The sequence below is a fragment of the Rhinoderma darwinii genome, chromosome 8 (assembly GCF_050947455.1).
Source record: "Rhinoderma darwinii isolate aRhiDar2 chromosome 8, aRhiDar2.hap1, whole genome shotgun sequence".
NCBI classification, from domain to species: Eukaryota; Metazoa; Chordata; class Amphibia; order Anura; family Rhinodermatidae; genus Rhinoderma; species Rhinoderma darwinii.
In genome coordinates, this window is record NC_134694.1 from 71,663,186 (window position 1) to 71,685,796 (window position 22,611).

The following is a 22,611-nucleotide window of genomic DNA, read 5'->3' on the forward strand; positions in this document are numbered from 1 at the left end:
GAAAATATACAGCAAGCAGCTCACGGATATAGTACATTATTAAGTGTGACTCTAATTGAAATTATAGAGCTTACAAAGCACGCTTACATACATAGGCGGCTTTGTCAATATTACAATCTGCTGCTTTTCACTGCCCTTCACGGAAAAGCGGCGATAACAGACAGCAAGTAGCCCATAAATATAGCAGATTACACAGTAAAATTCTATCTGCAAACAGGCGAAACATATCGCTGCTGATCCCAATAACAGGGATTGGTAGTGTATGCTATATGCAATACACAAGCTATCTGGCTTAAATACCGTATAATACCATTGTTCACAGCCTCTTACAAATTTAAGGTGGGAACTAACCATGAGCACATTATAATCAGAGCACTCTCTGTAGTGCTCATTCACACAGGTTACCGCACCGCAGCTATTTCTGTTAGGGATGGCCAGCGTGGTATAACATTACAATGTGGACTGCTGTAGGAATTTAATAATTATAATTGACAAAAATAAAAATAGAAAACTAAACCAGCACAATATTATATTGCTGTTCATCCTAATGAATATGAATTAACAGCAAGTGCTGATACATTCATTGAACATAAGAGAACTTTAAATCACTGACAATATCTATAAAATAGCAAGACCAAAGTGACACAATCAGTGCACAGCATAGAACAAGAGTTTGATACAAGGTCTATTTACTAATAGAAAATAATGTAACTATCAGTGCACAAAAAACTGAGACAATGTTCAATGACTGACAGCAAATGCTGATTCACACAGTACATACAACAAACCAGTGTGATCAGATTTTTATTTACCTCAGCAAGCAATAAAGTCCAACCTTGTGGTTGCAGGATAGTAGCATAGATAATAGAGTATATAAAGAAAAATTTTGTTCTTCAAGTGCAGGATAAGGGGTCCTCCGCACTGCTAAAAATTTGAACTACATTGAGAAATATATAGAAATATTATTTTAACCTAAATATAATAATAAAGTTTATTGTTTTCAATTCCTAATAGGAACCACAATTCTTTTCCCTTCTTCCTATTTCCAAAATAAAGAATAAATGCTACTTTGGCCTCCTCGGAGGGGAAGAGATGAACCCGTAGCCTAAAAAGAACCGTGCATTGGTTAATAAATCCTCTACATGCTCTGGGATCACCGTCATAGCAAGGAGGAAGAGGCAGAGGAACTGTGGATCCGGAACAAACAGGAGGAGCAACGGCAGTGGTACAGCAACAGCTTCTGGAGGAAGCACCGGAGGTGTATAACAGTGAGTAGATCCAGACCGATCATGATAGAATTTACAGCCTCAAGGAGTTGATCCTGACGTGTCCGTAGGTCATGCATCTCCGACTGTATTTTCTGGACTGCGGTCTTAGGCTGGCCAGTGGGTTCCATGGCCTGAGCGTGCTGTCACGGTCACAGGGTGTGTGGAACCACTAGGCCGCTCCACCGTAGCGGAGAGGCAGCTGACCAGGTCTCAGTCTATACAAAAGTCTATAGCAGTTCGTAACACTCGGGTACCTGAACTAGTCCAGACAGTGGCTGTGGCTTCAGCACGGATGGAGGTCGGTGCAGTAGGTTGCGCCAAACATGGCGGGCAGTATGAGATATGGCAGAAGACACTGGACGTGGCAGAAGACACTGGACGTGGCAAACGATAGCAGGTGCAGTAGAACACGACTCCAACACTAGTAGGCACAGGAAAAAGAACACAGCACGGGATACAGGAACAGGTAACAGGGCACGGCTAACAACTGGAACGGGAAACACTAAGGGACCATTTTCAAAACAGACTTGGGATAAACTAACAATGATCAGGCAAGGATTAGAACGGCTGGAGCCTTTTTATATACCAGGAAATCATGTGGGTTGGTGATGATGATTATTTTCATGTGCGCGTGCTGGCCCTTTAAGAGCGGGCACAAGCGTGCGCATGCACCCTACGGTACACAGCGGACCGGAGCGAAAGTGAGCACTGGCGTATCCTAGGAAGGAGATGGGGACCAGTGCTGACAAATCCATGGATGCGGGCGTCGGGAGGAGAGTGGACCCCGACAGCCCGTGGCCATGGACGCTACAATAATGAGCTTGGTTCTGGTGTTGTATATATGTAATGAGCTTGGTTCTTTTGTTGTATATATGTACAGAGCTTGGTTCTTGTCTTGTATTTATGTACTGAGCTTGTTTCTGGTGCTGTATGTATGTAATGAGCTTGGTTCTAGTGCTGTATATATATAATGAGGTTGGTTCTGGTGTATATAGAACTATATCGCTTGTAAAATTTACAAATGGTTTTATGCTCGCGTTACATAAAAAGAAATGTGGGGAAAAAAATTACACCTCATTGATTGGTAGAGAAAACAAACATGGCGAGGGGGAAGGAGATGTCTGGAAAGAGGTTGGGGAGGTGCCAAACTGAATCTTTGCCCTGGGTGCTGGAGAACCTAGCTACGCCTCTGGGTAAGACTTTGATATAAAAAGTGACACGTGCTATAAGTTTGCAATGATTACATCACACGTAGCTGGGCAATTATTGACGGTATAATACAATATTATCACTAAACTCATGTTTCTCATAAATAAAAAGATCCTCAAAACTACTCTACTACTATGTATAAATAGGCATAAGATGGGGCAAAACGAGAGCCCATGGCACATCCTCTTTTTTGTTTAAAAAAAGCTTTGTTAAAAGATTAAATATTGTGTTTCAGAATAAAATCTTTACAATCCAAAAGAAAATAGGATTGGGGTATGTGTCTGTCTAAAGTTAGAAATGTCTTAATGTAGGCCTTTGTCGTGGGGGATATTAGTAAATAGGGCGGACTCATCGGCTGTTAGGAAACTGAGGGGAATGGAGTTATGTGTTTTGTTCAGATCCATGAGATCTCTAATCAATTGCGTGGAATCTTTAGACATGAGGGTAATTTCAGAACCATGGGCTGGAGATGTAGGTCTATAAAATGGGATAAGTTGCTGGTGAGTGAATCTATGCCTGATATGATGGGACGACCTGGGGGGTTCGTGATAGACTTGTGGATTTTGGGAAGGTGATATAAAAACGGCATACTAGGGTGAGTGAGATTTAAAAAGTTAAATACCTTTTTAGATAGAAGTCCCTCGCTAAAACTACGCTTAATTAATAATTTATATTCCAATGTATAGGCAGTCAATGGATTGTCATCTGATTTTTTATAAAACGTACAGTCTGATAAGAATCTAAGGGCTTCATTTATGAGGTCAGTCCGGTTTAAAACCACTATACCACCCCCCTTATCAGCAGAGCGGATTACAATAGACTCATTGGTGGATATGTCTTTCAATGCTTTTCTTTCTAAAAAAAAGTAAGGTTATCTCTATAGTTCTTAGGGCGATTGAGTGTCTGGAATTAATTATTTAACAAGGTGGAGAAAGTCTCTAAAGCAGACCCGTGATGGTGTGCATGGTAAAAATTGGACTTAGGTCTTACATTAACTGTGACAGGTAGCATTTCATGATTAGTGTTAGGACTATTTTGGGAGCAGGTGTTATAGCAAAATGTCAGTTTTCTAATGTACTTATTGAGGTCCATAAACAGTTCAAACCCTTTGGGTGGTATTGGTGGACAAAACGAAAGACCCTTGGATAATAGATTGAAATCAGTCTCATTCAGTATGTAATCAGATAGATTGAAAACATTTTTTTTTTTGTATTTAATTTTTTTTTATTTTCAACAAAGAAAGTAAGGATACAGAAAGAAAAAAGGATGACGAGGGTACAAAAGCAAAATCTGAGCACAATGCGACATTTCTCCAATTAACTCAACAAGACTGTTAGATTTCCAATAACACCAATATTGTGAGACACCTTTCTCATCTATCCAGTGTCAATCTAGAGAGACTTGTATAATAAATCAACGCCTCTGTCCGACATTTCCCAAATCCCTACTGTCACCCCACAGCAGTAGACTATCTATTTAGATAGTCAAGAATCAAATTACAGAAAAAGTATGATAGAAAGGAGAGAAAAAGGGAAAACAGAAAAGCTTAAAAGCTTAAAAGATATGAGGGAAGAGGGGAGTCATCTCTCCCAGCTCTCTCCCCCCCCCCCCCGCAGCACGTCCCTAAGAACCAGATATTCTAAGAACTCCCAACATCATTCCCATTTTGTTCGCCCATAGCCCCTTTGTACCTGTCTGAACCATAGAATTCGAGCCAGTAGAACCACGTTTTCCGGAATCTACCTGCTTGTTCAGGAGAGAAATGAAGCAGCTCCTCCATTCTCTGAATGTCATGTACCCGCTTCAGCCATTGTCTAATCGATGGAGGCTCAGAGGACTGCCATTTCGCTGGAATATATGCTTTAGCTGCATTTAATAAGTGTCTCACCAGCGATTTCTTATATGTCCCTATGGAGATGTCATGATGATGCAACAGAATCCACGCCGGGTCATCTCCCAGAGCGAGTCCCGTAATCTCAAATATGACGTCTTGAACTTCTGTCCAAAAGGGGCGAAGACTTTCACAACCCCAAAATATATGTAGTAGCGTACCTTCTTCCCTGCTGCATCTCCAACAGAGATGAGAAACATCAGGGAACATTTTGTGAAGCACATGTGGGACTCTGTACCACCGGGATAGTATTTTATAATTCGTTTCTTGATAAGCATTACTAATAGATGCTTTATGTGAAAGGAGCATGACCTTCTCTTTCTGTTCTTGCGTTAGGGAGATCTGGAGATCTCGCTCCCATTTCGCGATAAACGGTGGCGTGAAATCTTCTGCAGGAGAAATCAGTACACCATAAATTTTAGATAATGCTCATTTCACATGTCCTACCTGGGAACACAGCATTTCAAACTGGGTTAGTCTGCGATCATAAGTAGCAGGGGCAGGTATATGGGCCAAGTAGTGAGTTAGCTGTAAAGTCTGCCACTGTGATGCTACCGGCAAGCCCTCAGGCTCCGATAGTTCCCTCTCGCGTAGCCAAACAGCATCTCTACGAAAGTGACTAATCCTAAAATGACCCTGTTGAAGCCAGTTCTTAAATGTCACTTCCGATAATCCTGGTCCAAACTCCGGTGTACCCAGGACCGGCGTGAGCGGTGAAGGGGTCGATGAAACCCCTTCCCGTCTCCGCACACTCCTGAACACCTGTAGTGTTGGATATATAGTAGGGTGATCCCTCAGGGATTTCAGATGAGTCATAGGTATCCATGGCAAACATTTCAATGGGAGATCCGTAAAGCCTTGTTCCACAGCTATCCAATCTTTAAGATAAGCATGGCGGCACCAGGCAACTACTCTAGTCAAGTGTATGGCATGATAATATTGCTCTACATCAGGCAGCCAAATCCCTCCACGACGCTTGGTAAGCACTAGAATTCTCCTCTGTAGTCTCGGCGGTTTATCAGCCCATACAAAGGAAGTGATGTACTGATATACAGTTTTAAAAAAGGACGTAGGTAATTTAATTGGTAAAGCCTGCATCGGGTATAGAAATCTGGGTAACACGTTCATCTTGATAATACTCACTCTCCCAAACCATGAGAACGTCCCCCTTGTCCATCGAGCCAAATCATTCCTCAATGTTTGTAACAGAGGTAGAAAGTTTAGCTGGAATGTCCGCTCTATACTGGCCGGCAATTGGATACCCAGGTATCTGATCGAGTCAGTGGCGGACACAGACTGCAAAAGGCCCCTGTGCAGATAATGTGCCAGGGCCCCCCCGCCCCCCCCCCCAATACCGACAAAGTTACCTAAACATATATATGCATATAAAAATAAACCTTACTAATAAAAATTATGAAGGAAGATTTATATTGTACATTTTATTACCAGTTTAGAACACAAGTAACACATTTTTTTCCGGGTTAAATTCTTATCTAAACTAAGTCCCTAAATGTGGGCAAAGAAAATGAAAAACCTATACTCACCTCCTCCGGCGCCTCCGTTCCCCCTCCGCAGCCCCTATCCCTTTCTGTGTTTACAAAGCTGCTGTGGTGACGCGCGGTCGATGGCACATGACCGCTGCAGCCAATCAATGCCCTCAACAGCGATTTGCTGTGGAACTACTGTCCTCAGCAGCACACCAATGAGGAGTTATTGGCAGCAGCGGTCACGTGCCATCGGCAGCGCGTCACCAGTGCAGCCTTGTACACTTGTAACACAGACCGAGACAGGAGGATGGGGGCTGCGGCGGGTGAACGGAGGCGAGGGAGGAGGTGAGTATAGTTTTTTTATTTTCTTTGCCCACATTTTCTTTGCCCAGCTACTGTCCACGGGGGGCCCGCTGATGGGCTCGCAGCTACTGTCCACGGGCCTCTGTCTCAGTCCTCAGCATCGCGCAGCTGAGAACTGAGTCGGCCAGCAGAGGAACGGGCCCCCTTCCCACGCGGGGCCCTTGTGCAGCTGCACCGGCTGCACATGCGGTATGTCCGCCCCTGGATCGAGTCCCGCGCCCATCTAAAGGAAAAACTAGCCCGCAAGGAACTCTCTAGATCATGTAGAATATGTAACATCATCGCCTCCGACTTCTGAAAGTTGATTTTCAGGTTCGACAATAGGCCATACCCTCAAAATTCTTTCATTGGATTGGGCAGAGAAATGTGAGGAGAGGTCACAAAAAATAGCAGATCATCTGCATAAGCCGCCACCTTGAAAACTTTACCCTTCAAAGTTAAGCCACTCACGTTAACATTGCCTCTGATCTTACACAAAAAAGGTTCCAGAGCTAAGGCGAAAAGCAGGGGTGAAAGGGGACATCCCTGTCTTGTACCGTTATGAATCATAAACGGGGAAGAGTAAGTACCATTCACCCTCACAGAAGCCGAAGGCGACGAGTAGAGTGCCCCAACCCAGGAGCACATGTTGGGTCCTAAACCCAGATGTTCCAGAATTCCAAATTAAAATGGCCACCCGACTCGATCAAAAGCCTTTTCCGCATCTGTGGATAAAATGACGGCAGGGCTCCTCTGTGAGTTGACCCAATGGACAAGGTTGAGAGCCTTAGTCGTATTATCTCTCGCCTCCCTAGACGGAATGAAGCCTGTTTGGTCTCCGTGAATTACAGTAGTCATCAATGGGGCTAGCCGATTCGCCAGTATTTTAGAAAACAATTTTAGATCTACATTGAGTAGAGAAATCGGTCTATAACTAGCACAGGAGGAGGGATCCATGCCATCTTTCGGGATAACCACTATGGTAGCCCTCAATGAATCTGAAGGAACTGAGCTGCCCGATGATATCGCATTAAGAGCCCCCAAAAAGCCATCTGCTAACTGATCTAAGAACATTTTATAGTAACCAACCGTCAGTCCATCTGGGCCCGGGGCCTTACCCTTTTTTGTATCCTGCAGTGCCCCAGAAAGTTCTTCATGAGTGATTGGATGATCCAAAGTGTCACATGCATCATCAGGTAGTTGTGGGAAACCTGAGGAGGATATATATTCCTGTATAGCTACCTTAGTGGGAGGAGAATGAGGTGTTAATTGGTACAGTGAGGAGTAGAACTCCCGAAAGGATCGGGCGATCTCCCTCGGAGAGGTTATCTTTACCCCTGTGTGGGAAGTAACATGAGGAACATATGCTGAAGCTCTCTGGGTTCTCAAAGCATTTGCCAGTATTTTCCCCAGTTTATTTCCATACTCATAAAATATTTTCCGGCACTTAACTAATGTGGCTTTAGCCTTAACCTCATAAAGTGCTCTAAGTTCTTCCCGAAGTGACAGCAAGACTCCCCTAGTTTCTGAAGTCTGACAATGTTTATGTTTGACCTCTACTTTGCTAATCTTAGTCAACAGGTCACTCGTTTTTGCCACTCTCTCTCTCTTGAGCCGTGCCCCCCATTTGATGAAAAAACCTCTTATGTAACATTTATGGGCCTCCCATAAGATGAGCGGGTTTGCTACCGAGCCAGTATTGGTAGAAAAGTAGAGCTCCAGCTCGCGGCGAATTTCAGATTGAGCCTCAGGATGTTGAAGTAAAAACTCGTTGAGTTTCCACCGGCCTTGTGTCTGTGAGGGCGGAGCGAAAGAGAGAGAAAGCGCAATTGGCGAATGATCCGACAAAGGAGATGTGTGAATGTCCGCCCCCTCTACTCTATCCAGATGGAAATGACTGATGAAAAAATAGTCTATTCTGGAGAACATATCATGAGTTGCTGAGTAATATGAATAATCCTTAGATCCCGGGTACAGAGTCCTCCACACATCCACTAGTTGGTGATCATGAATAATTTTCCTAATGGAGCTGAGTTGAGAGTAAGGAAGATGGGAGGCGCCCCTTGAGACGTCCAGGTGAGGTTCCATTGCTACATTAAAATCTCCTCCCACTACAATCATGCCTTCCCCAAAAGTCTGGAGCTGTTCCAGATATGCCGCTAGAGCAGCTGATTGTCCCGTGTTCGGTAAGTATAAGTTAGCTAGTGTGACTACCTGTGAAAATAGAGTGCCCTTGACAAACAGAAATCTACCCTGAGGGTCAACTTGAGAATCAATGAAGATCCAAGGTACCTGTTGTGCAATGAGAATACTCACACCCCTAGATCTGGAGTCCTCTGAGCAACCATGATAGCAATATGGAAAGCGTCTATTGGAAAGCCTAGGTACCTTATCTTTCCGGAAGTGCGTTTCCTGAAGAAACGCCACCTGAGTTTTAAGTCTCCACAGTTCACCAAGAATCATGGAGCGCTTCTCCGGCGTCCTCAGGCCTCGGACATTATAGGAGAGCATTTTCGTGTCTGTGTTCATGGTTCCCTAGTGCTGCGAGGGAAGAAAACGAAGGGAGGGAAGAAGAAAAGGGAAAGAAAAGAAAACAAAAATAGAGATCGAAAAACAGGTAAGAATATAGAGAAGAACAGGGAAATCTCTAAGGAAGGTTAAAGAAACCGAGAAGACTCAGCCAGCGAGACACCCCAGAGGGAATTCCTATAGGGGAGAGTTAATAAGGAATCCAAGGAAGTGGAGTCCACCTCCCGTGTAGTTATTGTAAATAGTACACCTTCAGCGATCACAAACCCCCACCCCAGAACTCAGAAATTCACCAGGGAGATCAGATAAGTGATACTAATTCAAAACTTATAGCCATAAGGGTATAGCACTGCCCCGTAGGGATCCTAAACCACTCCCAGCCCTGGTTAGATCACTCGCGCAAAGTGGCCCCCAAACTCCCTAAAGAGCCCTACATTATGTACTAACCCTTGTAGCGACACTCGTGATAAGATAAAGCCCCTTCACCCTTTTCAATAGAATCCTGCAATTTCCCTCGCCCCCAGAGGGTGTTATGAAGCGTACTCCGCTACCCAGAAACATATCAATACTCAATAAGTCCCAGCTAACTAATCGTAACTAAAGTGTTTGGGATAGTCCTGTGTATGTCCCATCCAATGTCTACAAAAGGGCAAAACCCCCCCCCCCTTGCCCCGAGCTCCGTATCTCTCGCGCTCCGACGTAGCCCGTGCACTAAGATCAGAGAAATATACTGAAAAAACCCAGTCAAATCCCCCTCTAGACCACAAGGCCTAGGACAACTAGTAAAATGAAATTGATATCCTTGTCTTGTGCACTGTGAACCATGAGGCCCACATTATCCCGCTGTGTGTTTGTCTATCTCTTTCCGCTGTGTTGCCAGCAAAACATGTTTTTTTTTTTTTAGTTAAACAATTAGTGTGTAGGTGATTAAACATTGTTCTAATTTTTTTTAATTTTTTTTCACGAGTCAGAAAATATTATAAATTGGATTCAATTGGATTCTAATTTATAATATTTCCCATTGCTGGTCACTAGATGGAGCCATTCCCAAAATTGCAGCATTGCATGTGGTAAAGCAACCACATTGCTTTATGCTGCAAAATTGGGTAAAAATCCCTCGCTCTAGTGAGCTCTCAGAATCCCCCCCTCCTTTATCCTGGCTAGTGCCGGGAGAAAAGAGGGGTTTGAACGGTCTAACCTCCTACACTGTGTGTCGCCATTTTTTGAGCTAACACACAGTGTAGTAGGTTTACATACAGTAGTAAACACACACTGAAACACAAACATACATAGAAATCCCTTACCTGCTCCAGTCGCCGCCGCTCCCTCCGGTCCATCCGCTCCGTCTGCTGCCGCTGCTCCATGTGCACAAGTCTGGAAGCCGCGACCGGAAGTAGTAGTATTACTGTCCGGCCGCGACTTCCGGTCCACAGGAAAATGGCGCCGGACGGCGCGCATTTCAAATTGAACTGTATGGGAGCGGCGCATGCGCCATTCCCACACAGCGGCGTACATGATAGTGGATGGAACGGGCCCCGTTCGCAGTCCCTATGGGACTGGAGCTGCCGTATTCCATGTCTGTATGTGTCGTTAATCGACACATACAGAAATGGAAAAAAAAATGGCAGCCCCCATAGGGAAGAAAAAGTGTAAAAATAAAAAAAAGTAACACACAAACACACAAATTAATCCAAACGTTTTTAATAAAGCACTAACATCTTTAACATATTAAAAAAAAAATTGTGGTAACACTGTTCCTTTAAACACCAGTGGCCCATCTCGTGATTCGTTCTAACAGAATTATCAAACCACTAGAAAACATTTTTAGGGAACTATTCCTTCAGTGTGGCTCAATTTATAAGGATACATTATCTGACCATCTAGCCATTAGATCAGGAAACCAAACATTTGAACCAGGGTAAGCAGGGAGTCCAGTGTCATATGTAATGATGACTCCACAGCGCGGCAAGACTATCACAGATCTTGGATTCCCTTCTATGGTAGTTGTTGCCTCACCGGTCTGATGCGCTGCGGTCTGGGTTGAAGAGGGTCCATAGGGCGGTTTCTGCCGCGTCTAGCAGGACGGTAATTCAAGGATGCCGCCATCCAGTCCGGAATGGCACTCGGTGGAACTTCCAGGAAGATAAAAAGGGCGGGTAGATCTTGTGGCGAATGTATAGCAATCACTGAGCCTTGTTTCTTGACAATAAGGTGGAACGGGAAACCCCACATATATGTCGCTTCAGCCTCTCTTATGATATCCAGTAACGGTCGCATCACCCGTCTCATATGCAATGTACGAGCTGATAGGTCCGGCAAGATATGAATTTCAGACCCTCTAAATTTCACGTGGCCCATGGCGCGCATTTTACGCATTACATTTTCCTTCACTGTAAAGTAGTGAATCCTACATACAATGTCCCGTGGATGATCTGGATCTGCAGACACCGGGCCCAACGCTCTGTGCACTCGATCCAGTTCTATATGATTGCTCAGTGGATCTCCCAAAATACCGTTAAACAGTACTACAACTATTGCGCGGAGGTTATGGCCCTCCTTATCTTCTGGCATTCCCCTGATACAGACATTATTGCGCCTGTTGCGGTTCTCTAGATCATCATGGTCCAGGGTCATAGCTTGTATTAGCGCATGTTGTGAGCGTAGTTGGTCCTCCAACCTATCTAGTCTGTCGCCATGAGAAGATGTCTGTTGCTCAATGGCTGAGACCCGAGAGCACATCTGTTCCACAGTGCGGTTCACCTCCTCTAAACACGTACGCTGCATTTTCTCCATTCTGTCTAACATGGTGTCAAAAAAGTTCTGAGACGGGAGATGCTTAAGGGCCTCCGCCAGATCTACGCGAGTTAGTGGAGTTAATGGCGTCTCAATGAAGGGCGGGGAGACAGGGCCCGGGGACCAAGAACTTCCCTCATGGGATCTCTCTGTACTGGGGCTGGTAGCTGGGGCACTCTCCTAGGGTTTAGAAGGAGTAGACACACCTGATAGAGCGCTGGATCGGGCTGATGTCGTCGCTCCCGGTCGTTGAGGCGTTCCACATTGAGCTGCGGTCGCCATGTTGGCTTCTTCCTGCTTCTGTGAGACACGTGGCCGTAGGAAGCGGGACAGTGAGGATGCCGGAATATTTTTGTCCGAGGTCTTCAGAGGCTTCCCTCGGGGCATAACGCGAGGTGTCGGGGTGATTGCAAGTCGCTGTCAGCGTTAATGTCACAGATTAAGTCACGGTCGGCGGGAGCTCCTGAGAATGCGTCCTTCTTCCTCACATGCCGAGACCACGCCCAGATTGAAAATTTTAATTGTGTTAGTTTGATTGGCTTTACGCACTGATATTTCAGTTTGTTTTTTTGAGGAGGTTCCAAGTTTTCTCTTATGGCCTCCTCTACACCCTCTGTATCTATGTCCATTTTTCTTTTTATTGATATTCTCTGTATTTTGGGGAAAAGGTTGGTGGTAGTTTGAGATTTGGGGCTCTTTAAAAAAGGTATTAGGACTGTCGTGGGCTGGGAAATAGTGGTGATTTGTGTCATGGTCAGTTGTGAGGGGAGCCCTAAAAAAGAAATGGATGAATAGGTATTATTGGTAGTATCTGAGAGTCCTCCAATTGAAGTGGTATCGGCTAGTCCAGTGTATTCAATATTCATCAGACTATGGTATGGATTTATCTGGCCATCTTAGAGGTTGCTAGCAGATTGGCAGCCCTGCCATGCGATAGCAGGGCTGCCGACTGCTGCCAAGGCAACAGGAGGCCTAACAATGCCCTCCTGCTCGGCCATTACGGAAGCCGATTAGGCCCTGCCGGGTGATGAAGCCTAATCGGCTTGCTGTCAGTAAATAACTGGCAGATCTAATACATTGCACTACATAGGTAGTGCAATGTATTAGAAAAAAAAAATCAGACAGTAAGACCTCCAAGTCCTCTAGTGGGACTTGAAAAAAAGTGTAAAAAGAAAGTATAAAAAAATGAAAAAAAGTTTTAAAACATAATGAAAGTTTCAAGTAATAAAATAAAATACAATCGCCCTTTTCTCTTATCAAGTCCTTTATTATTGAAAAAAATAAATAAACCATACATATTTGGCATCGCCGCGACTGTTATGGCCTGAGCTATTAAAATACTATGTTATTTATTCCACGCGGTGAATGGTGTAAAAAACAACTTAAAAAACTATAATAGAATTTCTGCTTTTTGGTCACTCTGCCCTATAAATATTGGAATAAAAAGTGATCAAAAACTCGCATGTATCCAAAAATGGTACCTACAAAAACTATAGCTCGTCTTGCAAAAAACAAGCCCTCATACAGCTCTGTCAACAAAAAAATTAAACCGTTATTGTTCTCACAACTTGTCGACAGAAAAAATACATTCTTTTTACAAAAGTAATTTTATTGTGCAAAAAGTTGTAAAACATGAAAAAGTGCTATAAATTAGGTATCGCCGGAATCGGACTGACCCGCAGAATAAAGTTAACATACTTAACCATACTGCAAAGGTGCAGAGTGTGGACCAAAAGGTGGATAAGACAGGACATTTATCAGTGCGGCACAGGCCTGTGCAGAAAGGATTATTTTACTGGGTTTTCTCTTAGCCCATTATTATACCATCTGACTATGCCCCTGATGTACTCCGAACAGCTTACATATACCCCCACATTATAAAAGGAAACACCAGCAATACTCAAACAAAACTACTACCAAGCAAAATCCATGCTCCAAAAGCCAAATGGCGCTCCCTCCCCCTCTGAACCCTACAGTGTGCCCAAACAGCTATTTACTTCGACATATATGGCATCGCCATACCCGGGAGAACCCTTTTAACAATTTTCGGGGTGTGTCTCCAGTGGCACAAGCTGGGCACAACATATTTGCCACTGGAATGGCATATCTAGGGAAAAATTAAAATGTTTCTTTGTACCATGAGGAGCGCATTCATTTATAGAAAAGAGCTGTGGGTGAAAATGCTTACTACACCCCTTAATAAATGCCTTGAGGGGTGCAGTTTCCAAAATGGGTTCACTTCTCAGGGGTTTCTTTTAGCATTTCACATCAGAGCCTCTGCAATTGTGAACCAATACTTTGTAAATCATCAAATTAGGCCTCAATTTCGCATGGTTCTCTTTCACTCCTGAGCCCTGTCTGCCGTTCAGGCAAAAGATTAGGGCCACATGTAGGGAGTTTCTAAAACCGGGAAACACAGCATAATAATTAGAGAGCTGTCTTGTTATAATGGCACAAGCTTGGCACAAGCTGCAACATTGAGTGCACATTAATTTCTGCAAAACACCTGCGGGGTTAACATGCTCACTACACCCCTAGGTGAATACCTTGAGAGGTGTAGTTTCCAAAATGGGGTCACTTCTGGGGGGTTTCCACTGTTTTGGACCCACAGGGGCGTTGCAAATGCTATATAGCGACCAGAAATCAATCCAGCAAAATCTGCACTCCAAAAGTCAAATGCCTCTCCTTCCCTTCTGAACCCTGCCGTGTGTCCAAACAGCAGTTTATGACCACAAATGGGGTATTTCCGTACTCCAGAGAAGTTGCTTTACAAATGTTGGGGTTGTTTTGTTGAGAAAATTAAAAATTTTGAGCTAAAGCTACGTCTTATTGAAGAAAAGGGATTGTTTTTATTTTCACTGCCCAATTCTAATAAATTCTATGAAACACCTGTGGTGTCAAAATGCTTACTACACATCTAGATGAATTCCTCACGGGGTGTAGTTTCCTGAATTGAGTCACTTTTTGGGCTTTTTCATTGCTTTGGTCGCTCAGGGGCTTTGCAAATGTGACATGGCCTCCGCAAACCATTTCTGCTAAATTTGGGCTCCAAAAGCCAAATGGCGCTCCTACCCTTCTGAGCCCTACCGTTTGTCCAAACAGCCGTTTATGACCACATATGGGGTATTGTTTTACTCAGGAGAAATTGCTTTACAAATCTTGCAGTGCTTTCTCTCCTTTAGTCCCTGGAGAAAAAAATTAGCTAAACCTACATTTTCTTTGAAAAAATGTAGATTTTCATTTTCACGGCCTAATTCCAATAATTTCTACAAAAAACCTGTGCGGTCAAAATGCTCACTATACCTCTAGATAATTTCCTCAAGGGGTGTAGTTTCCAAAATGGGGTCACTTGTGGGGGGTTTCCACTGTTTTGGTCCCTCAGGGGCTTTACACATGCGACATGGCCTTCGCAAACCATTCCTGCTAAATTTGAGCAGCAAAAGCCAAACGGCGTTCTTTCCCTTCTAAGCCCCGCCATGTCTCCAAACAGCCGCTTATGACCACATGTGGGGTATTGTTTTACTCAAGAGAATTTGCTTTACAAATGTTGTGGTGCGTTTTCCCCTTTAGTCCTTGTGGAAATGAGAAAAAAATTGATTTAACATGCTTGATAGCGTGTCAAGTATCAATATGTACAATAATATAGCTTTTACCCACTCAAAAAATATTGTCAAAAGTCTCCATGATTTTCTATATCTTTTCAGGTTGCCAAGAAAATATGGGATTTCAATTTACTGGAGCCCTTATAAATAATCGAGATGATTTCTATAGCTTAAAGCAACAGAGCACAATTAGGCCCTGTTCAAACTGAGTTTTTTTTGCCGTGGGGTTTTCCGCGGAAACTGTGGCAAAAAAACGGCTGAAATTGCTTCCCATTGATTTCAATGGGTGGCAGAGGCGTTTTTTTCCCGAGAGCGGCATGCCCTTTCTTCGGGTGTTTCCGTCTCTGACCTCCTATTGACATCAATGGGAGGCAGAGAAAGCATTTTTCACAGCGCTCTATGGCTGCGGCCGAAAAATTACGTGAAAAACGCGGCAAGTGTTTTGCCGGCAGGTCGAAATCTGAATTCCTGAAGGATTTTGTCCACCAGCAAAATACTCCATGTGATCATACCCTTAGTGTTCTCATTTCAATATATGAACGGTGTTAAATTTCAGTACTAGAGTGCTGATTTTGGGCACCGTGGCTGCAGGGTCAGAAAATATGAATGCTTTTATCCAGGAAATTATGTAGGAGACCTGTGTAAACCTTTGCCAACCCCTACAGTGGTGGTCCAAAAGATCAACACTCACAGGCACTGTCTACATTAGAAAGAAAGAGTACAATATGTGTTATATATCTACAAATCATAGAACCCTGTTAGCTATAAACTATTATTGGTTACTTACTCACATCTATATTTTCTATGACATGATTAATGTGCCTTTATGCTCAGTTGAAGTTAAAATAAAAATGTATCAGCTTTAAATAATGTAAAATTAAAGAAAAACATCCCAAGAACATCAGCCAGACAATGATTTTTTACATTTGCAATGATTTTTATACCCTTGCACTGTTCTATGACATATAGAGCCGATTTGTACACATGAAGCGCTAACGGGCTATCTAGATAAACAATACTATGATATGGTATGTAAGACAGTAAGCTTAGTTACATCAAAATTGTATACCATCCAAGGTAAAGATAACCTCAAATATATACCAAGTGTAACTTGGTGTTTTGACCAAAAATATACACAAGAGCCTATAAACAGAAATGGTCAAAAAACTAATATAGACGTAGTAGATAAATAGAAATTAATTTTTATTAAGAGACAGATACAAACAAGATTTAAAATTTAGAGTCAAACAATGTATAAAAGATGGCGTCAACCAAATGCAGGATAAAGAGTGGTATATTCAGCGCATGAACAATCATAGTAGAGGGAGATAAAATAACAGCATAAAGTATACTAGCTGTACTTGATATGCAAATAAGTGGATAGTGCAAGATAAAGTGCTATGTGCAAATAGGAAGTACTATTCAATCTATAAAGCACTGTTGAGTGTATATAAATGCATTACAGGACATAGGGCAATAAACTGGGTCTTACAGCGGAAATGTGCTATCAACCCTAAAGAGTACAAAACAACAGCCTGGAAAGGTGAGGTACATACCCAAATTAATGATCCCGCATGCAGGAGACGCCAGACCCGACGCGCGTTTCGGCGGATGCCTTCGTCCGGGGGTGGCGTAATCCAAGCGGGGCCCTCCCTTTTATGGTAAGTAGTTAGGCATAACGTCCAATCTCGTGGGGCCGTCAGAGGTGGAATAACGGCGACAGGGCGAGGGTACAAAGATGGCCGCTGCCCCACTTCCGGAACCGCGTCATCAGAGAGGACGTGGGCTGGCGATGTCTGACAGTGCCGCCCACATACAACTCCGATAGGAGACAGCGTCCCGAAAAGGTGCAGAGGCCACTCTCCCCCTCCGCCAGCACACCATCCCCTCTTCAAGACCCACAGAGTGGAATCTGTATATGCAGCTGCAGAGTGTCGGTAAATGAAGACCTGGTAAAATACCATGATCTATGGGTGTATCTGTGTATGTTATTGAGGCGGCTATTTACGTAGTATAGTGTTGGTGAAGAATAAAAAATAAAGTAATAAAAAGGAAAATTAGAGACGGTTGAAAAAACCTAATACTTAGTGCCAGAAAAAAATGATTAAGACGGACCTACATAAAATAAGACACAAAGGCCGATATGTAATGTGTAAACCCATCCAGGGGGAGATTGAAAAGAAAAAAGTGACAAATATGAAACACAAACAAGCAAGGATACCTAAACCAGCATATGAATAAGGTGACCATATAGAAAATGAATATCTTATAATGTGCTTATATGTAAATGCGCACTGCATATAACTCAATATATGACATGTGCGTTTTAAAAATAAATAAATAACATATACGAGTGCGGTGTGCGCATGTGTCGGCACACAGCTTAAGGCATGTGCCGAAACACGAGCTCACCGGACCCCGTGAATAAATAAATCAATATATATGACCAACACTATACAAAAATGTGCCATGACGTCAACGTACATGCAAAGAACGCATGCCCACTGACATCCAAGCACAGAGAATATATTCAATGAAAATGAGGGAATGAAGTGTGAAAACTAACAGAAACGATGTAAAAAATCCATAGTATTATGAGGGAACCCACACTACACATCAAAGTCATAATTCTGAAGAGAAAATATATTAGTCACAGTCCATCCATTTCATTTCTGTATCCTCCGATAATTTTCATTGTGTAACCAGACAACAGTAGTCATCACAGCTGCATACAAGGGACCTTGTATGGAAAAAAGAGAAGAACAAGGGAGGGTAATTATCAGTATAAAAATAAAAATATGACATGTTAAAAACATAGACCCGCAAGGAGTCAAAGGATTATAGAAACGGAGCGAAATTCAAGGATTCATTCAGACCAAATGGATACATTATCCCAAGGGTCCAAATCCATCGGGCTTCACATTGAGCCAATTTTTTTCCGTTTTCTTAATCGTGGTTATAGCATCAGATCCATCAAAAAAGCATATCATAGGGTGAAATATACAACCAGAGATGATCTTCTTTTCCCAAAAAAAGAATAGATACACAAATACAGGTGAGATTCATAACGGACTACCACTCTAGATGGCCACAGATGAGGGAAATTTTTAAACGTTTTTGGCCAATATTACTAACAGATCCCATTCTCACTAATTATATTGGCAGATATCCCAGCATCACAGCAAGATGCTCAAAAAACCTGAAAGATCATTAAGGCTATGTTCACACGGAGTATTTTGCCGAGTTTTTTTACGCGGAAACCGATGGGAGGCGTCGGCGTCTTTTTCCCGCGAGCAGTAAAACTGCCTAGCGGGAAAAAGAAGCGACATGCCCTATCTTCGGGCGTTTACGCCTCTGACCTCCCATTGACTTCAATGGGAGGCAGAGAAAGCGTATTTCGCTGTGTTTTATGCCCGCGGCGAAAAACGGCGCGAAAATCGGCGTGCAGGGAGAGGAAAATCTGCATCAAACTTCCAAACGGAATTTTGAGGCAGATATTCCTCCTGCAAAATACTCTGTGTGAACATAGCCTTAGTGAGAAGTCACTATGATCCTATCAAAGCAAAATATCCCTTTGGGAACAAAGACCCCAAATGGGGGTGTGTTCCTTGTGGACATTGCATCGCATGTCCTAATGTTGAGAAAGCAACTAAATTCTCTAATGTGACAGGTACAAAAATATACACTATTATGCATCCGATAACATGTACCACAAAAGTGGTAGTGTATTACGCAACTTGTCCATGTCCTAAAATATATGTCGGTCTCACTTCTAGGGAATTGAAGGTACGCATAAGAGAACACATGTCAGACATCAGACGAGCAAATGACGAGGTTATTATGGAAACCCTTAAACCCATACCTCGACACTTTAAGACGCATCACTCCTGTGATCCATCCCAACTGAAGGTGAGAGGAATTTACCATATTGTAACCAATATGAGGGGAGGAAGTATCAAACAAAAATTGGCTCAATGTGAAGCCTGATGGATTTTGACCCTTGGGACAATGTATCCATTTGGTCTGAATGAATCCTTGAATTTCGCTCCGTTTCTATAATCCTTTGACTCCTTGCGGGTCTATGTTTTTAACATGTCATATTTTTATTTTTATACTGATAATTACCCTCCCTTGTTCTTCTCTTTTTTCCATACAAGGTCCCTTGTATGCAGCTGTGATGACTACTGTTGTCTGGTTACACAATGAAAATTATCGGAGGATACAGAAATGAAACGGATGGACTGTGACTAATATATTTTCTCTTCGGAATTATGACTTTGATGTGTAGTGTGAGTTCCCTCATAATACTATGTCTTTTTTACATCGTTTCTGTTAGTTTTCACACTTCATTCCTTCATTTTCATTGAATATATTCTCTGTGCTTGGATGTCAGTGGGCATGCGTTTTTTGCATGTACATTGACGTCATGGCACATTTTTGTATAGTGTTGGTCATATATATTGATTTATTTATTCACGGGGTCCGGTGTGCTCGTGTGTCGGCACATGCCTTAAGCCGTGTGCCGTCACATGCGCACACCGCACTCGTATATGATGTTTTTTTTGTTTTTTGTAAACGCACATGTCATATATTGAGTTATATGCAGTGCACATTTACATATAAGCACATTATAAGATATTCATTTTCTATATGGTCACCTTATTCATATGCTGGTTTAGGTATCCTTGCTTGTTTGTGTTTCATATTTGTCACTTTTTTCTTTTCAATCTCCCCCTGGATGGATTTACACATCACATATCGGCCTTTGTGTCTTATTTTATATAGGCCCGTCTTAATCATTTTTTCTGGCACTAAGTATTAGGTTTTTTCAACCGTCTCTAATTTTCCTTTTTATTACTTTATTTTTTATTCTTCACCAACACTATACTACGTAAATAGCCGCCTCAATAACATACACAGATACACCCATAGATCATGGTATTTTACCAGGTCTTCATTTACCGACACTCTGCAGCTGCATATACAGATTCCCCTCTGTGGGTCTTGAAGAGGGGATGGTGCGCTGGCAGAGGTGGGGAGTGGCATCTGCACCTTTCGGGACGTTGTCTCCTATCGGAGTTGTATGTGGGCGGCGCTGTCAGACATCGCCAGCCCACATCCTCTCTGATGACGCGTTCCGGAAGTGGGGCAGCGGCCATCTTTGTACCCTCGCCGTGTCGCCGTTATTCCACCTCTGACGGCCCCACGAGATTGGACGTTATGCCTAACCACTTACCATAAAAGGGAGGGCCCCGCTTGGATGACGCCACCCCCGGATGAAGGCATCCGCCAAAACGCGCGTCGGGTCTGGCGTCTCCTGCATGCGGGATCATGAATTTGGGTATGTGCCTCACCTTTCCAGGCTGTTGTTTTGTACTCTTTAGGGTTGATAGCAAATTTCTGCTGTAAGACCCAGTTTATTGCCCTATGTCCTGTAATGCATTTATATACACTCAACAGTGCTTTATAGATTGAATAGTACTTCCTATTTGCACATAGCACTTTATCTTGCACTATCCACTTATTTGCATATCAAGTACAGCTAGTATACTTTATGCTGTTATTTTATCTCCCTCTACTATGATTGTTCATGCCCTGAATATACCACTCTTTATCCTGCATTTGGTTGACGCCATCTTTTATACATTGTATGACTCAAAATTTTAAATCTTGTTTGTATCTGTCTGTTAATAAAATTAATTTCTATTTATCTATTACGTCTATATTAGTTTTTTGACCATTTCTGTTTATAGGCTCTTACTGTTCTATGACAGTAGTTTGAGAACGTTTGCTACTACTGGGATGTGGACAAGGTTCTAGTGCTACATTTTGTATCAGTCTATGAAAGACTGCGTGTTTTACAACTGACTCAGAGGCTCCAGGACTTATTGTTCTCTGTCTCCCTCTAGCAGTGTGTCTCACAAGAATAAGGATTAAATCATTGAAGCCTAAACTCTTTCTAATACTGAAGAACTAACAGTTTTGCTTAACCATTTCTATACAGAATATCAAATGCTGTATTCAAGCCTTTGGAATTTAGAGTCACTATACAACTAACTTTCCAGTTCATAAATTTCATATGTAATGGATAACGGAAAAAGTTGCACCATCGAACATAGGGATTCGTAATGGGTATCTGTTTATATCTCCCTTACGGTTTAGTGAAGGCCTTCTGTTTAAGTAAAACATATGATTGTAATATATGTATATGTATATGTTTATATATATATATTATTTTTCACAATATGGATCAGAAGGTGTAGCAAGCAAATACTTAAGGGAGAATATTGATTTTTTTTAATAAAAAGTTGTGCTTCATACTATTTAGTTGGTCTTATATACAATATACACCATGGGGATGTATAGAAGGTTATCTACAGAATAAGTATCTGAGGAGGAGATACAGTTAAAATCACTTTTTCCCAGATCCCCTCCCCATGGAATGTCAATGAACAACTTCTGATTGGATGCTGGATGTAGGAATCAGTTTTCACTCAAGCTGGGAGAGAAAAGTTCCCCTCTGCCTTTGAGAGAGTCCCTCAGTGTGGGGACAGTTCTGTCTTGCCTGTGGAGGTCTCAGCAGCCTGACCTACTTTCAAACAATGATATCAGATTCAAGAAGCCGTGGAACCTAATAATAACACTTTATTATTCCCACTGGATATTTTTCTGCACACGTCCCCATAGACTATGTCCCAGTATTCCCACAACTATCTATTAGTTCCTATCCCTGAATACCCCCTCTTGGATTGTGATGCTAACAGGAACATCAAGATTGTGGTTCTGGGGGGCAGCAGTGTTGGAAAAACAGGTAAGTCTGTAAATCCCTGTAGTTGAAGTGGTATTTAACTACCTCAATGCTTTACTTGAGGATTATTACATGGTGTAATGACTTTTGTTAGGATTATAAAAACAAACAACTATGTAAATTGTTCAATTAGTAGTAATATAGATTACTACACAAGGAATGTAGGGACGTGCTATAGTTCTTAACGTTCTAATGTTCCTATGTTTCCCCTTTTTAGTGTAAAATCCAATTTTTTAAATATTTGGTAGTATTCATAATGACATTTCTTTAGTTTTTAAGTTTCTATTAATAGTGTTAAGCATAGAGGATTATAATTGAAACTTAAGATCAAATGCTTGGTAGTTTGCTGTCAAAGCCCAGCACTTAGTTATGCATGTTTCACATACATTCAGTCCATTTATACGGAACAATAATTGGCCAAACGATTGCTCTTACGAACGCTTGTTCCCGATTATTTGCCCGTGTAAACAGGACAGCGATCAGCCGACAAACTAGCAAACACTCATTCGTTGACTGATCAAACTGTTTATCCAGCCTATAAAATCATCTTTGTCGGCAGCACATCTCCCCGTGTAAAAAGGGAATGTCCTGTCGACAATATTGCAAACTGATGGGGACCGTACGATCATATTAACAATCATACGTCCCTATACAGTAAAGCATCAGCCCGTGTATACGGGGC

General features: G+C 42.5%; 1 protein-coding gene and 1 long non-coding RNA gene across 2 annotated transcripts in view; both read left to right on the forward strand.

The window, feature by feature from the left end:
- Positions 1–1,212: 1,212 nt before the first annotated feature.
- On the forward strand, positions 1,213–20,772 carry LOC142659522 (uncharacterized). Its single transcript, XR_012850340.1, has 3 exons — positions 1,213–1,268; positions 18,898–19,030; positions 19,279–20,772. It is a non-coding gene; the product is annotated as an uncharacterized LOC142659522 (long non-coding RNA).
- Positions 20,773–21,657: 885 nt separating this feature from the next.
- Positions 21,658–22,611, forward strand: part of LOC142659521 (ras-like protein family member 11A-like) — a 56,314-nt gene continuing 55,360 nt past the window's right edge. The window contains exon 1 of the mRNA XM_075835732.1: positions 21,658–21,932. Coding sequence (XP_075691847.1) covers positions 21,812–21,932 — 121 coding nt within the window. The 5' untranslated portion in view covers positions 21,658–21,811. The remainder of the gene's footprint in view (positions 21,933–22,611) is intronic.